The sequence below is a fragment of the Cynara cardunculus genome (assembly GCF_001531365.2).
Source record: "Cynara cardunculus var. scolymus isolate 2C chromosome LG 2, CcrdV1, whole genome shotgun sequence".
Taxonomy (NCBI): domain Eukaryota; kingdom Viridiplantae; phylum Streptophyta; class Magnoliopsida; order Asterales; family Asteraceae; genus Cynara; species Cynara cardunculus.
Genome location: NC_037529.1, coordinates 5,244,267 through 5,262,080, shown reverse-complemented (window position 1 = coordinate 5,262,080; position 17,814 = coordinate 5,244,267). Strand labels below are relative to the sequence as shown.

At 33.1% G+C, this 17,814-nt stretch overlaps 1 protein-coding gene across 1 annotated transcript; it reads left to right on the top strand.

The window, feature by feature from the left end:
• The first annotated feature begins 3,316 nt into the window (after positions 1 to 3,316).
• On the top strand, positions 3,317 to 15,847 carry LOC112508192 (villin-2). The gene is made up of 23 exons (XM_025112978.1): positions 3,317 to 3,672; positions 7,161 to 7,289; positions 7,447 to 7,546; positions 7,632 to 7,700; positions 7,795 to 8,031; positions 8,132 to 8,309; positions 9,952 to 10,084; positions 10,479 to 10,638; positions 10,705 to 10,855; positions 10,939 to 11,039; positions 11,140 to 11,298; positions 11,903 to 11,971; positions 12,053 to 12,121; positions 12,231 to 12,368; positions 12,757 to 12,885; positions 13,387 to 13,534; positions 13,679 to 13,689; positions 13,768 to 13,908; positions 13,990 to 14,115; positions 14,412 to 14,480; positions 14,569 to 14,821; positions 15,014 to 15,246; positions 15,353 to 15,847. The coding sequence occupies exons 2-23, from the start codon at positions 7,234 to 7,236 to the stop codon at positions 15,464 to 15,466; spliced, it is 2,844 nt and encodes a 947-aa protein (XP_024968746.1). The 5' UTR covers positions 3,317 to 3,672; positions 7,161 to 7,233; the 3' UTR covers positions 15,467 to 15,847.
• Positions 15,848 to 17,814: the final 1,967 nt, after the last annotated feature.

Sequence of the window (17,814 nt, the reverse complement as noted above, 5' to 3'; positions counted from 1 at the left end):
GCATTATTTTTTGAAAAAAAAAACAAATTTTAGTTAATTTTCTATAATTATTTTGCAATTTTAAAATATGGCATGAAATATTAGTTTTAAAATAATAAATTAATATGACGTGTAATATTTTAGTTGGCAAAAGATCTGGATGATTTCAGAATTAACAGTTTAACCAGACCGTTAAATAAACAAAAAGTTTGATAGAGACCCTTAAATGATGATTTTGAAAGTTGGTTTCCAAAATAGGAATCAGATGAAAGTTGGTTCCATTTTGATGCAATTTTCTCTATTTTGAAATATTATAATTGAATAATTTTTCAAAATGTTTTTTTTTTTATCATTCTACATTCTTATCAACTACTTTTGTCAAACATAATTTATTCATCAGTTAGCTTATCAACTAGTTTGAGAAACATAGCATCAAAATATACAAGTATATGCTCTAGGTTATTAATGAGGATTTAAAGAGTACTAAATCAAAAATTAAATTTAAAAATATTTTTTGCTTGCACTTCAGTCACATGTTTGTACTAGAGAAAAAATGGTAGCAAACCTTCGGGACATGTTACAAGCGTCCTTGTAGGCCTAACGAATGTTTGGAATATCATTGTAACAAGTATAACATTAAATATATCTTACCGCTAAAAAAACTACCTTTTACAACAAGCCATGAGCGCTTCTGTTAGAGCCAGTGCCTACCGCTGTGACATCAAATACCATGAGCCAGTGTCTATCTTTGAGACATTTGATACCATAAACCAAGGTCTACCCGTGGGACATCTGTGTTTGTATGGCCTATGTTGCAGAAAACATGGTAGAGTCTTAAATCAACTAGACTCAGACATGTCATCTTCGATATATATTGGAAGCTATCAAATTTCAAAATTTATGAAAGTTTTGGCATTAAAATTACTTGAACCTGCAACCTTAGTATTACTGTTAGAGTAAAACCTGAATTGAATGAATGTATATGACTGGATGAAGGAAGTCAAATTAATGGAGAAGAGAATCAGTTAGATCAAGAACAATTAAAAGAATGTACGTAACTGAATGGAATTGAGTTAATGGAGAGCATAACCGAGAAGATCGAGAACAGCGGGAAGAGGAAGACAAAAAAAAAAAAATGTCAACCGGGAATGTCAACTTGTTCATGTCTATGTGAAAGATTTTGCTTCATTATAATTTGCGTTTGGGGAGTTCAATCAACAATCATTTGTGTCTCTGTGAATCGCTGAATCAAGAAGAAAACACGAAGATGTGTAAAGAGTGGTTAGATTTGGTTCTCATTTTTTATCCCCACTGTATTTTGTAACTATGGTGGACAAATTTGTACCAAACTAACCAATATGTATACCAACCACACCAATTAAGTCAGTACTGATTAATTGGTATCAATTACAGTTGGTTGGTGTACGGTATTAGAAGTCATGTACCATGGTAGTATCATGACAACGACTTATTTAATTAGTTATAAGTTTTTTTTGTATTACATTTTAACATATTACTTTTAACTATTTTTTTTAAACATTAAATGTTTGCAAGTTTTATTCTTTGTATTAAAACCCGTAGACGTCACACGTGTTACATGAAAACTCAAAATGTCACTCAAAAATTTAAACAAAATGACAAAATTTTCATATATATAACTTGAAGTTGGTAAAAAACACTAGTACCAACCGCAAAATATTGGTACCAGTTAAATTGGTATCAAGTACAGTTGATTGATATACAATATAATATTTTACATACTGATTATAATTGATTGACGTAAGATATTACAGAAAAAAAAACTTGGTATTATATCAAGTCCACCCCTATTTTTAACTATAAATTGGGTTAAATCTATATACAAAATGGGCCCCAAAAAATTTGAGGGGCATGTTCCACATCACCTTTTTAACTTGCTCATGCTCGATACTTATCCATATATTTTGCTGATATCTTTGGTTTTTGTTAAATAGTTAAATAACAATATCTTAACAAATATTATTTGACTGAAATAATCTTAATATATTACGTATGTAACCATTAAATATTAATGGATATAAGTGAAATACCAGAGTAAAACATATATAATTTATAGTTTTATGTATACTAATTAATAATGCAAGTAAATCAAATGGGTTGGATCATGGGATGTTTTGAAACCATACTAAGATGCCAATTACAAAGTCGGTCATGAAACCACACATAAAAGACTTAAATTTTAGTTATAAACGATACAACAAAGAGGTGGTTACCACATTAATGCCTTCAAAAACTTTCATATGTTTGTGGATATCATTTATTACTATCAATATCTACTTTTTTTTCTTTTTTTTTTCCTTTCAAACTTACATTTTCATCTTACACATCCGTTTATTGTACTCCACTGGTTATATTTCAATTAGATCACATGAAATTTAATATTAAAAGTTAAAAAAAGATGTATGTACAACTTTGGATGTGTCTTCAGGTCGCGGGGTAAAGTCGCGTGAACGTGAATCACATATGATTCGACAGTTTTCATATTCTCTTAAATATGTATCGTTCTCGTTTGAATTGACAGACACACACACATTCTCTCTCTCTCTCTCTCTCTCTCTATATATATATATATATATATATACACACACACACACACACACATACATGCCAATGCTATTTTACAAATGAGTGAAATCTAACAAACCGTTTGTTTCATTGTTTAATTGAATAAAATTGTTTCATGAAAGTGTTTAATATGATGAAATTGTTTCATATATATTTGTTTCAATGTGAAAATGAAATTGATTCATGTATTTCACATTTTGATGAAACTTGTGTCATATATTCTTGACGAATCAACCCTCATACTTAAGAAAAAATAAAAAAAATGATTGGTTAAATGAAGTTTGTACGGTTTACATGGTTTATAAAATAAACCACCCCTATAACATATAACTTAAACATTCAATAACCCGATATAACCAGTCTAACATTAAAATAAATAATAATGTTAACTAGAAAAACTATTAAGAATTAATAATCTACCGATTGTATTCTATATTAAGAATTATTCAACAATTCATCATTACCAACAAGCTCTCGGATAATTCATCGACTAATTCCGTGTAGAACCAATTGATATCATAATACGATAACTTTTTATATAACCGATTCAACTCAACGTCAACCGTAATATTAAAACATAAAATACAACAACAAATACATGTTTTTTTTTTTTTAATTTTGAAAAACCAAAACTTATTTCGGACCACACAAATACATTTGGAAGGGAAAAGAAAAAGAAAAGAAAAGAAAAGAAAGGGAAATAAAACGAAAAGGCGGCATGGGCGGTGCCACAGTCATCGGATCTTTGCTTCAAATTCAACTTTTCTTTCCTTCCTAAGTATATACGCCCTTTCAATCGCCATTTCTGTATTCATACCCAAGAACACCAAGCTTTTCTTCATCTCTCATAAAGTTGGAGAGAGAAAACCCCACCTCAAAAGCAAAGAAAAAAAAAAAGAAAGGAAATTCAGAAAACAACCCATAAAACCAATTATTAACTTTCTTTTTAGTACTCTTTCTTCTTTCTCTCTCTATAATATACTTTGCCAGCTCCGTTTTGGTCTTCCTGTCCTTCTGCCGTTTCTTCTCTCTAAAACCCACTTCATCATACTCTTTTTGAAGCCAGAAGCAATCGAGATCTGAACCCAGGTATGTTTCTTTTAATCGATTACTTAATCAACTGGTTTTGCATCTGATGTTCACTTCATTAGTTTAGATCTCTTATTCTTTTGATTTAATTCGCCTTTCGACTTATTTTTGTTCTAGTTTGGATCTTAATTTGATGATCTGCTACTTGAATTGACAGTTTGTGTATTCTTTAACGATCTTTTTAGCATCAATTTGTAGTTGGGAATGGGTGAATGATTTCTTTCTACTTATTTCATGTGTTGGTTGTTTTGATCTAATGAGTTTTCCTTCGCTTGATATCGGGGCTTAATATTTTCTTATTGTTGCTTAATATAATTGGTTGGATCTATCGATGTGTGCTAGAGAAAGAGGATTTTATCATCTTATCCACGCATGTTTTTGGGTGCATTACTTCCGGTAAGGTATGCTGTATGGATTTGATGATGCTGTGGACTCGGCCCTTGATTTTTGGAGGATGTGTTTTGGAATAGAAAGTTATGAAATCAGGGCAAAATTGTTGGGTGAAAGTCAGCGGGGTTGATATATGCTATATGGAAACAGATTGTGTTGTCAAATACACTGTATTCGGTCCCTATCAAATGCCGAATGGGATATCAAGTGCGAGATAGTAGTTGACCATTTTTTGGGATAATTAACTGATTCTATTGATTGAAATGTACTATTAAACTTGCCCAATATCAAGTGGAAGGAATCGTGTGAAGGGTTCGACAAATTCCAAATATGTTGGACCATTCTGATAAAAGAATGTGATGGTAGCTTGCTTATGTGTTAGCTTGTAGGCGATGCTGCTTGAAAATTGCACTGTTAAGTTAATCTTGTTGGAGCATTCTGATAAATAAGCTGGTTTGTTTTTGTTGATGAGATAAATAACTTTGATCGTTGAAATGTATTTTAAGATAATTGTGGGCAAATGCTTGGTTAACAGGCAGTGTTTCAAAAATATCTGCCTGGGGCTGCTTAAGCGGCTGTCTAATTATTAAGCACTCCCTTGCCGTTCTGGATAGTTATAGCTTCTTGATCGGCCGCATAGGATGCATCACTTACCGCTATGATTAACAAGTAATTGTTTAAAAAATTAGTAGGGATAATTAACTCCTCTCAACTTGTGTTCATCAATCAACTTTCTCAGCTTAGAGGGAATCTTTCTGTTTCTTTGTAAGTAATTGGGTCAATTGGACAACAAGGACAGTTGTTTTGAAAGCTTATTGTATCAAAACAATATAGTTTAATCTTTTTTGTTCTTATATGTAATATGTCTACATAATGTAAAAAGAATTATGTTAATATGAATCGATTAAGCATCCTCTTAGTCCTCACGTATGCGATCAAGTGCTAGAAGGTCATTTGATCCCTGAACTTCGTCTAATGCTTTTTAGAACACCAACTGGGGAGAAGCATGTCTTATATACTATGAGCTTTCTTTTACTCCTCATTAGTTGATTTGCTTAAGAGATCTGTTAACTCTTAACTTCCATCATACAAGATGGACTTACTATCTATGTTCTTGGTGTTTAGTTTAGGAGTTACGTCTATAGGTAGAAAATTCTAAATTATTAACCCTAATTATACATGAAAGGGAAATGATAATGTGCCATAATCTCTTGATCTTTGGATTTTGGTGATATAAAATTTGAACTAAAAAATAGTGGTCAAGTTGTATAAAATATATATGCATGAAAAAGGCAATTAAGAAGGATTCTTTTTTCCTTACTATTGGTTAGGGGGTTAGAAACAAATTTATCCCTTGATTATTGTTCTATTGGAATTTGGATATTCTATTAAATTATTTTGATAAAACCTTATACATTTTTGAAACCAAACAAATTCTGTTTAAAGTGAAAATATTTCCGCATCATGTTTATCCAAATTTTGTTTTAGTTCTCACGTGCCATATCTATCTTTTTTTCTAAGACATTTTTTATATTTGATCGGTAATCAAATGTTTTACGAGAGTATGTGCGAAATTAAACACTGCATTTTTTCGGCGAACGGAGAATGTAATACATTTTTTTCCGTACTATTTTACCAAAGTAGATAGTGATTGCGTCATTTGTCCACATTATACAAGTAACAAGTGTAAACATATAATTATTGGAAAATGGTAGAATAACCATCAAATCACATAAATTGTAGGATCTGGGTAATGAGTACTGGTTTTGGTGTTCTAACCCATCAACCTATTGATAGATAGTAGGTTCATGAAGTTTGTTTGGCCACATATGGCTTAAGTGAGTAAAGATGGCATATTTGTTGTTCATAGCTTTAAGGCGAGGTGGATGTATCAAGTCTTACATCTCCTAATAAGGGAAGCAACAACTTGGAGAGGAGTTTATCAACCTGATAACTAATATGCCTTGAGGTACTTTAGTGCCCTTCTCTTTGAAAAATGATCTAACTAGCTAACCACAAACACTCTTAAGTTGTAAACTAACACAATGTTAATAAAGTGTCAAACAAACACACTTAAATCATAAACCTAGGATTTGATCACGGGTTACTTGGCTATGAGTCTAAGGATGTGCATTTGCATGTTATTTATCCGTATATAATCCGGCTTAATAACGAGAACTGATATGGGAGGAATTCTGTATGATTTTTTTTGAGACTTAGATGCAAGTGAGAAATGATTATACTGTTTTGAACTTGAACAGCTTGAAAGATGTCAAGGGCATGTGTAAGCAAGCGAAACACACTCTATGAAACGCTTTCAGCTGCTCCCTCATTTGAACTACTTAACTTATAACTGCTGAAAGATAGTAATCATCTTACTCCTCACTGCTATAGAACTTCTCCAAGAAAAACTTCATGGGAAGATCTTTAGAATTTATGTAACATGAGAAGTCTTCCACCCTGAACTCTATAGTTTCTTGTAAACTCAGCTCAAATTTGAATCTTTATCTCAAACAATTGGTTCGGGACAAAGGTAGGAAATCATGGATCAAGAGAGAGTGAGGGAGGATTCTATGTATTCACCTAATTTCCAAAGTTATGATTCCTATCGAGGTGCATGATTGAGCAAGTCAGGCTCTCATGCCGCTGAAGCATAAGCATTTGAACACTTCTATCAGGTCAAGGAATGATGCTGAAAATTGTCTAGCTTAGTTACAACAAAATTGCCCTTTGTTTCTAATTTTATGAATACATTATTAGATGATAAGTGGAGACTTGGTTTAGCAAACATTTACTTTGATTTATGCTGTGCATGCATGCGGTAAATGTAAATGGAATTTATTTGACATTGATCATTACCTGGTTAAATAAGTCTGGATTTGGGACATCTGCTGTTGCTCAATACTTATAGTGCGTTTTATCATGTGTGAAAATGTAGTTTTTGCATTTTGCCTTTATCTCTTCCTGGTTTGGTCATTCGTTATATGGAAGGCATAAATTTTAAAGTTCTGCTAAGCCCAACATTGGGAAAATCTGAGTTGTTTTGCCTTCATTTTTCTAGTTTTTAATGCTTTTGCTACTACCTTTGAACTTTGCAGTGACTTATCAATAGAGATTGCATTGTGGGATACTGTTCTTGTTTAAACAGTAAACAAGCTAGGACTTTGCACCATGTCTGGCTCGGCAAAAGCTCTGGAACCGGCATTCCAAGGAGTGGGTCAGAGGGTGTATCCTTGCTGAATTTATTATCTGTACAATGTAGAAAGCTGTTTGTAGCTTGATATTATTAGTTTATTTGCATTGCCTATGGGAAGAATTTGTCATTATCTGTATGTAAGGTTCAGTTGCATTTGTTGTATTAAACTTTCACTTAACACCATGTAGAGGGACTGAAATATGGAGAATTGAGAACTTTCAGCCAGTACCTTTGCCGAAATCTAGTTATGGTAGATTTTACTCTGGTGATTCATACATTGTATTGCAGGTGCTAATGACATTCAACACTGTTCTTGCTTGCCCTGCATTTCCGTCTCAGTGAAGTAGTTTTTTACGAGTTTGTGTATTTGCAGACTACTTCTGGTAAGGGAGGTGCATATTTGTACGACATTCATTTCTGGTTGGGAAAAGATACCAGCCAGGTACAACCTGCTCTTTATCAGTTTATGATGTTTCTTCATCGTGTTTATTGTATATTATAGTTGCTTAAATGGACTTACTTTATGCATAAATCAGGATGAAGCTGGGACAGCAGCAATAAAAACCGTTGAGCTTGATGCAATTCTTGGTGGCCGTGCAGTGCAGCATAGGGAGCCTCAAGGTTATGAATCTGATAAATTTTTATCCTACTTTAAACCATGTATTATACCACTAGAGGGAGGTGTTGTATCTGGGTTTAAGGAAACCGAGGAAGAAGAGTTTCAAACACGATTATACACATGCAAAGGAAAACGAGTTGTCAGATTAAAGCAGGTCTGCAATGTTACCCATATTTTTTGAATTTATCTGAGTTTAATTGTTAATCTACGTCCTACATATCTGTGAAAAATAAAAAGTTCTGTCCTTTATTCAGGTCCCTTTTTCTCGATCCACGCTGAATCATGATGATGTCTTTATCTTGGACACTAAAGATAAGATTTTTCAATTCAATGGGGCAAACTCGAATATACAAGAAAGGGCTAAAGCATTGGAAGTTATTCAGTTTTTAAAGGATAAATATCATGAGGGGACATGCGATGTTGCAATCGTTGGTAAGTCGTATGTTATATAGATTGAGTTTTAGCATTCCCTTCATCTCTATCTATTGGATGTTTCTAGAACTGATTCTCTTAGATAAAGCATACCAATCTGAATTTTTACATGATACTATAAACACTTATTACAAGTAAAGGAATGTTTTACTTTCACTTAAGAAATAGTTTAATAAATTCATTAATTCCATTCAACTTTGTTCATAAAGCAATGCATCATGCATGAAACTTTTGCGTTAATTTATGATAATGTAAACAAATTGAAAGAGAAGAAAGATATTGCTATATAATTTAAACTTTATTGATTAGTACAGAATCTGAATAAAACTTCTTTAAGTGAACATGAATATAGCCAACATAATTTGGTTATAGACAATACTCTTTATGGTTCCTACCATGATTTTTACTTCCATTATACTAAAATAAATATTAATTATGTTTGAGAGTCTACCCTTTGTACTTTTGCTTTATTTTTAAATCAACTTATATTATGCATCTTTTCATTTTCTATATGGTTAGATTATTTTTGTGTATGTTCATTGCCACTAATAAAATTGCATATTAGAAAGATCGATAGTTTATTTCCGTTGTAGATATCTATTTTGATGAGGGTATAAATGGAAAGACATGGTAAAAGATAATTCTGTAAAAGAGACTGGATATCTAATATATAATTGGCATAAAAAGGCTATATGAGATGTGGCATGCGATGGTGAGAGTATTTTGTGATGCTGTGGTTCAATCTAATTAGTTACTTTTGAGTACTTGGTTATGCCAAGTAATTTGCTTGTGCCAGAACTGTTGAGAATTACATCTAGTTTAGAATTGTGTGATCATATGATCCCCAAGTATCGTGCAAAGAATTTCACCAGCATTCATTTTCTTATATTTCTCTTCCCCTTTAGTTTGCATCCCTTTTTCTTCAGAACAAAATTTCTTAGCATACACTTTTTTCATCTGTAATATATCTTGAATTTGGGCTTTCAAGCTTGGTAGTGGAAATTTTACTTTTACTTGAAACCAGAATTAGTAAAATGCCAAAAATGGAAATTTTACCTTTTACATGGTATTATGATGGGTATGATGATATTAGGTCCAGAAAGTAATGATGATGCTGGATTCAAAAATGCTTCTGACATATGAGAAATGCACATGCCATACATCCAGAATTACTTTTGGATATCATCCGAAGGATATTTTAAAGATTAATTTTGAACCACGGGCAAATAGAATTTCTATTGCTACAACAAAAGCCTTTGACCCCAGTTCATTGGGTTCCTGGAAATGGTGTATGCTGTTGGTATGAATGGAGAGTGTACAAATACAGGAGAGTTGAACTGGTTGGGGTTTACTTGCTAAATGATATATATCTTCTATAACTCACAGCCGTAGGGATAAATATGGAAATGGAGTATATACAATCAGCTTAAACTCAGTGATCTCTTGCATGTTATTTAGTCGATGTTTACTATTCTTAAAATCACAGAGAACCACAAATCTGTAGCATGATTAGATTCTCTGCAAGCTTTTTACAAGATGAATAGATTCTCAGCAAGCTTTTGACGACATGATTAAATTCTTCGAACACTTAGTTTCTGGTTTCTAATCCGTTGTTTTTATCCCCTTCTGTAACATATTTCAGATGATGGAAAGCTACAAGCGGAGGGTGACTCTGGTGAATTCTGGGTCATTTTTGGTGGGTTTGCTCCCATTGGCAAGAAGGTTGCAAGTGAAGACGATATAATTCCAGAAAAGACTCCTCCAAAGCTTTATTGGTATAGTTCATCTTATGATTTTTCTGTGATGTTTATGCGTGTGGACCAACTATATAAAAACACATAATCTTCATGCACTATGCTGTGTTTGCTACTATTGCTTAGTGGATTTAATGGTATACACTCAAGTCTCTCATGTTAAGTAAGGACTTCTTTTTGATTGGGGAAATGTCTTAACTAAGTATTTTATGACTTCAAGGTTTTCCTCTGGTCGCGAAGGGGTGCCATTTGGACCAAAGGCCACCTGGTTAAATTAAGTTGAAGCTTTTACATAAATCTGCAATGAAATGCAATGGTCTTGGGGGTATTTGTGTTAGGAGATTAAAAGATTGATATTATTTGCTATTGCTGGCATTAGTGCTCCATTCTATACATTAATCTCCTTTTTTTGCAGCATTTCTGAAGGTCAGGTGAAGGATGTAGAAGGTGAACTTTCAAAATCGCTTTTGGAGAACAGCAAATGTTATCTATTGGACTGTGGTGCAGAGGTGTTTGTTTGGGTTAGCAGAGTAACACAAGTAGAGGAAAGAAAAGCTGCCATGCAAACTGCTGAGGTAGGCCTTGGATATTAGCTTTCTCTTGTGTGTCAGTTGCTTATTCTCACCTGAAAAAATTGGTAGGAGTTCATCATCAGCCAGAACCGGGCCAAGTCAACTCGTGTAACTCGACTTATTCAAGGTTACGAGACTTATTCATTTAAGTCCAACTTTGAGTCCTGGCCATCAGGTTCAGCACCTTCTGCTCCTGAGGAGGGTAGAGGAAAAGTTGCAGGTAAATCTATCATTAACGTGGAATGCTTCTGGAAGATTTTCATAGCAGGCTATCAATTATCATCCTATTTTTTATATTACTAGCTCTGCTGAAGCAACAAGGCGTTGGCCTTAAAGGGCTGGCAAAGAGCTCTACTGCAACTGAGGAAGTCCCACCTTTGCTTGAAGAAAATGGAAAAATCGAGGTTTGATCACAAACACATTGCTGCAGTGTTTTGGTGTCAAACATTATCTGTTGCTCGTTTTCTTGTTTGCTATAGAAGCGTTGATGTTTTTGCTTTTTAGGTGTGGCGGATTAATGGCAGTGCTAAGACACCAGTATCTAAGGAGGACATTGGTAAATTTTACAGTGGAGATTGCTATATTGTCCTTTACACTTACCATTCTAGTGAAAAGAAAGAAGACTACTACCTGTGCTGTTGGATTGGCAAAGATAGCATCGAGGTACATAGAAACAAAATGAGTTATATATGTACAGAATATAAGTGTGCTTGTTTTTAGTACATGGGCGTACAGTATGAGTTCGCATTGATGGTTGATTTCATTTAAATTACTTGATGCAGTAAACCGTTCCACATTTTGTCTTATTATCTCCATTCATTTCCCTTGTTTTTTGATTACATGGCCAAATTCTGGTGTCATAGTGTGTATGCTTAAATGCATTTAATCAAACCATGTGGCGTCTTAAATCTCATCTATGTGTGGTGCTGTTTTTTGAACTTTGTTAACTAGATTCATTTTCCCGGCACCATTTCTTCTTGTAATCCTGTTAATCTTTTCATTATAGTTTTCTTGCTGCAATCTTGTTATTGTAGTTTTCTTGCTTCCCCTTCATTGCTTCTTGCCATAACTAGTCTGCTATTGTGTCTTTTTTATTACAAGTTTTTTTTGGCGGACTGTAGTGTATTTTGCCATTTGTATCTGGTTTGATGCTTCTACCAGGACATTAAAAAATCAGTGTTGGTGTTAATTATGATTTGCTTATGTGTTTTGATCCACATGTGTGATCTGTCATTTAGATAAAAGTGATCATATATTGATTCTTCAGGAGGATCAAAATATGGCTTCTCGGCTAGCTACAACAATGTTCAATTCACTGAAGGGAAGACCAGTCCAGGTAGTGTACCATGTTTATTTCTACTTGTTGCACTGATTATACAGAAATGTATTTTCAAAACCTACTATCCTTTTCCTGCAGGGTCGTATATATCAAGGGAAAGAGCCACCACAGTTTGTTGCCATCTTTCAGCCTATGGTTGTGTTGAAGGTACTTTCATCACATTTGTAGTTTTCAAAATTTTGCTGTGATATTAAATTCAAATGTATATACTCTTGTGGAATTTGATGCTAAACAATGGCAAATATTATGTTATTAGGGTGGATTGAGCTCTGGTTATAAAAACTACATTGCAGACAAAGGATTGAATGATGAAACCTACAGTTCAGATGGTGTGGCGCTCATTCAGATATCAGGAACTTCGGTGCATAATAATAAAGCCGTTCAAGTAGATGCGGTATGCTCATCCACATTTCAAGTTACTCTTTTTCAGTTACCTCTTTGCCAATAAATCAGAATTCGGCCGGATATCTGAGATTACGATGACCGGTTCATGTTTTATTAGAACCATGTTATGTGGGGACTTGATTTGCTAAATAACACTGCTGCCTTTTTAATTCTTGTCTATGGAAGTTGCTGGATGACTTTGGTTACATGAGCATCCACAAGAGTTGTTTTTCCCCTTCTGTGTTCTTTTTTTCAATTATCCAACTTCGATTTTTACCTCCCAAGAATTTCTAGCACCAGGATATTAACTTGCTGGATGATGATGTTAGTGCCTATGACATTTTTTAAGATTTAATGGAACCGAGGCTTATTATATGTGTAAATATGATCTCTTTCAGGTCGCAACCTCATTAAATACCTATGAATGCTTTCTTCTTCAATCTGGTTCATCATTGTTCACCTGGCATGGAAACCAGAGTACTGTTGAGCAGCACAACATAGCTGCAAAAATTGCTGAATTTCTGAAGGTATCCTTTAAATCTTCATAATTTTTGTGCTGCGAGTAGGCTTATTTTATTTTCCTTTTAAGCTTGATACTAATAAGTTTAAAGTGCCACTTCATTAGCATTTCTGAAGCATTTGACTTATAAGTTTACATTTTTTCTACAGCAATCCATTACAGTTAGATTGGTATGCTAAATCCTAAGTAATATTGTTCTTACTTTCACTTTGCTACCCTCTTGATCATGTGTGAGGATACATCTTAATAAATGGGTAATTGGAAAAATATCATTTGGGTTGGGTGTATGTATCTGGTTAATTTTGATAAAGATCTAAAAATGCTTTATTTGGAGTGCTCATATTTCGCTCCCCGAACAATGAATGAGATGATGGCATCCAGTTAGGGAAGGACCAAATAGAAGGCAAATGTAACTATCAAGTAATATAGAAGATAATTTTAGGTCTTCATATTATTGACTGTCCATATTTTTGTGGTTAATTTTAATGTCCCTTACTTTATCTTTCAGCCTGGCGCCAATGTGAAATTTGCTAAAGAAGGAACAGAGAACTCAACTTTCTGGTTTGCACTTGGAGGGAAACAAAGTTACACAAGCAAAAAACTAGCACAGGAAGCTGTCAGAGATCCCCATCTGTTTGCATTCTCATTCTCTAAAGGTGTCACGAACATAACCATTTAATTTACACTTGTTTTTCATAGTTTGGCTTCAGCATATGCTAAATAGAGGCCAGTTATTGCCTGATTATAACCTCTAATTAGTTCTTTGTTGTTATCTGTGCTCCTGCTTTGTGGATCTTCAGGAAAGTTTGAGGTGAGGCCCCGTGTTTTATATGCTCACAGAACAATGTTTCCAATGAACAGCTAAGTCATGTTTTTTTTTTTGCAACAGATTGAGGAAGTCTACAATTTTTCACAAGATGATCTGTTGACAGAGGATATCTTAATATTAGATACACATGCTGAGGTGTTTGTCTGGGTTGGTCAGTCGGTAGACTCCAAGGAAAAACAAAATGTTTTTGAAATTGGCCAGGTACTTGGTTTGTGCGGTTTTATTCTGCATTTGAAGAATGTTTTTTGTTATTTAATCTGTTTTTGATGAACTTAATTTCAGAAATACATAGAGTTGGCTGCATCTCTGGATGGGCTATCTCCATGTGTGCCCTTATACAGAGTGACAGAAGGAAACGAGCCTAGCTTCTTCACAACATTTTTCTCATGGGATACTGCAAAAGCTAATGTATGTGTTGTTCTTACTATTTCACTTGTAATATGGGTTTCTCTGATTGATTTGCAAGAAGTTGCATTCTTGACAAAAAACAATTTATAATCTGTGGTGTTATTTTTCATCATAAATGTTAAAATAGATGTAATGGATGAATATATTTTATCATGCTGGATTTAGAATAGTTATATAAATTGTTACAATGGGGCTTTATGATGTCTGTTTTATTTATATGACCATCCATATATCTTATTGTAATTGATATTAATATATATTGATTTGGATTTTACCCGTCTTTTCAATGCGATTAGGCTCAAGGAAACTCATTTCAAAAGAAGGTTATGCTACTGTTTGGGTTTGGGGGCAGCCATGCAGGAGAGGTAAATGAATTCTACAATTTAGCCTATCTTTCTTTTAGAGAATTTATTGGTTGTGGGATGTTTTAGTATCATTTTAATGTGATTACAGAGCCAAGATAAGTCCAACGGAAATCAGGGTGGGCCAACTCAAAGAGCTTCAGCCTTGGCAGCCTTGAACTCTGCTTTTAAATCATCACCAACTGCCAAATCTTCAGCTTCTCCAAAGGTACCGAGCCGGGGATCTCAGAGAGCAGCTGCAGTTGCTGCTTTATCTTCGGTTCTTACTGCCGAAAAGAAGGGATCATCTGACGCTTCTCCTGTCCGACCCAGTAGGAGTCCGCCATCTGAAGGTGGCTCACCTGGTACTCGTTCTACTATTACTTCTCTTATCATTTGTTTTCAATCTGTGAGCTCTCATTTTGCTAAATTGCTTCTAGTTGAATATTTTATATTTGGTTATGCGGCTTTTTTAAAGATTGAAAACCATGGTATCCAAGTTATGCAAATCAAATGGTAGATATCAGATGTTCTTAATGGTCCATGAGTCTTTGCAGCTATCGCGAAGAGTGAAGAACCTTCTGATGGTTTGGAGAGTAACGAAGGTTCGGAAGCTGGCACAGGGACATTTGAGGTAATTCAAGAGACCAATGGAGAAGATTCGGCACCAAAGTCAACAACAGATGAAAACGAATGTGTTAGTGTAGACAGTCAGAGCACTTTCAGTTATGAACAACTGAGGGCTAAATCCGAGAACCCAGTTACAGGAATTGACTTCAAGAGAAGAGAGGTTTGTTTTCCATATATTTCATAACAAATATATGTTGGGAGAGTAAGCAGAGAATAAATGGTTTGATTCTTGTAGCATAATGATAATAATGATGTGTGTTGTTTAGGCTTATCTTTCTGGCGAAGAATTTGAGGCTGTACTTGGGATGACGAAAGAAGCATTCTACAAAATACCGAAATGGAAGCAAGACATGATGAAGAAGAAAGTTGATCTGTTCTAGTAGCTACGAATTGATAGATATATTCTTTCAATTCTTAGTTTCTTCTCTTGTCATTGTGTTGTGATGATGATGATTATAGGAGTTAAGTTAGTATGGGGTCGGGTCTGAGTAAAGAGTGATTTTTTTGACTCTCTTTTTGCTGCTGCTGGTTTTACGTTACGCTATGTCCATCCATGCATCTATCCGTCCGATTGTTGGTGGGTTGGTTTGGATGGACGGATGGGGTTGTTAGATTTGGTTGGTATGTGGGCTTGAGTGAGTGAGTTTGTTTGTGCTATTTATTTATTGTTGGGAAATGAAGACTGTAATTAAATGTCATGTGTTTGTATTTCAACTCACATATTTAGGTTGAAAAGAGCTTGATGATGTTTGCTATTTTCATCTCGCTTTACTTGTGTTTTGATTTAACGTTTTCTAGTGTTTTGTAATTTGATTCAAAACGTTGGCTTATAACGACAGTTTTTCAGTAAATAAGCATAGGGCGGGCTTATTTATTTCAAAATTAAGCATATCTGAGTCTGTATTGTAAGCTATGATGATGGTCTTATGAAAAGGAATACGAGTATTGTTTTATTAAAATTAATTATATTAAATACTTAAATTATTACCCAGCAGTTCCTTCCATTTTGCTGAAAACTCTATTTGTTGTCTAATTACTCTACAACTACAACTACAACAGGTGCGGTTCAAAAGATGTGACATGCATTTTTTTCAATAAATAAGACCAATGTTCTTTTTCTAAACAAACACTTCATATACATTTAATATGAGAAATCATATATATATATATATATATATTATATATATATATATTACATTATTAGAGCAAATGATGGTGGGTTGTTTGTGGGAAAGGTGCCAAACAGTTGGTGGGGTTATGTAGCTGGCTTATTCACAACAAACAAAAGACATGCATACGAACTAAATTCAATTCGACGGGACATTACAAGCTATAAACTGGTGTTAGCTTTACAACCACAACTTTAAGCATTGGTCAATATATATATATATATATATATATATATATATATATATATATATATATATAAATAAGGATATTTTGATAACACAATTTATATACTTTATTTTGTAAAATGAAAAAACTATATTTAATGTTATTATATTTCTTTTATAAGTTTATTTAAATTTTTATAATTACAAATAAAACGGAGCAATTAAAATGTTGTGTATACATACACACATACATATTTAGATACCGTATATTATGCAAATTCATATACATGTGTGGTGGTGATATATATCTGTTCATAATTATTTTTTAAACCGATTGAATTTAAATACTAATTTTTCTTAAAAAAACTAAAATCAATGTTAAAACCTTATTAGAAAATTTAAGACCATCTCTATAAAGTATTAAAATGTCGGTTCACACACATTTTTTAAAGATCATGAATAGTAGACTTTTGAATATTTGGAACCTCTTTCAATTTACACCATGAATTCTAGTCTAAGTCCCCCCACCCCTCCCCTACTATGCACCAATGAATATGAGTGCATGTTCGTGCGAGCGAGCGAGCGTGTACACACACATATATTGAGGATTTTTATTTTAAAAAATCCATAAAATTATAATACAGTTGAAAATTGATGTAACATGTTTTGTTTCACAAAACATTTATTATATGTTATGAATATTTTCTATGTATTTGTGAAACAAAAAATACAACTAAAAAGTTTCATATTATAAAACAGATATATTATAAAATCAATATATTAAATTCTAAAATTAAACATAAAAAATAATATGAAATAATATATTTAACGATAATATTTTTTATACATAATGTGATTCATGAATTACTAAGCTTTTATATTATACTAGAAGCGTACTCGCGCAATGCAGCGAGATACATTGTGATTTTAATATTTCATTTTGTTCTTTATCTCAGTCGATGTTATAATATGACTTTATGTGATTTTGAGAAATCGATGATGTTTTTATTTTTGAATAAAATATATGTTTGAAGATATAATAAAAATTTGACAAAAATATATCGATATTAGTATCAAATTAACTATTATAAATTCCTCATTTTTTGTGTATTTTTTAATTCAATTTTTTTATAATTTAATTTATGTACAATAACGAAGTAATTTATATTTGGTTTAATAATATAATTGTTTTATAAAGATAATAATTATTTATTTTGTTGGAACTYGATAATTATTCTAATTATATTTTAGATTTTTTAGATTTTAAAATGAGATGTTCATCCTCTATTTGATTATGTTTATCCGCGGTTATTTATACAAATTCAAACATCGAGCTTTAATAAATTGTACTTATGCATAATTAATTGTAATCTTGAATTTTAAGTAATATGCAT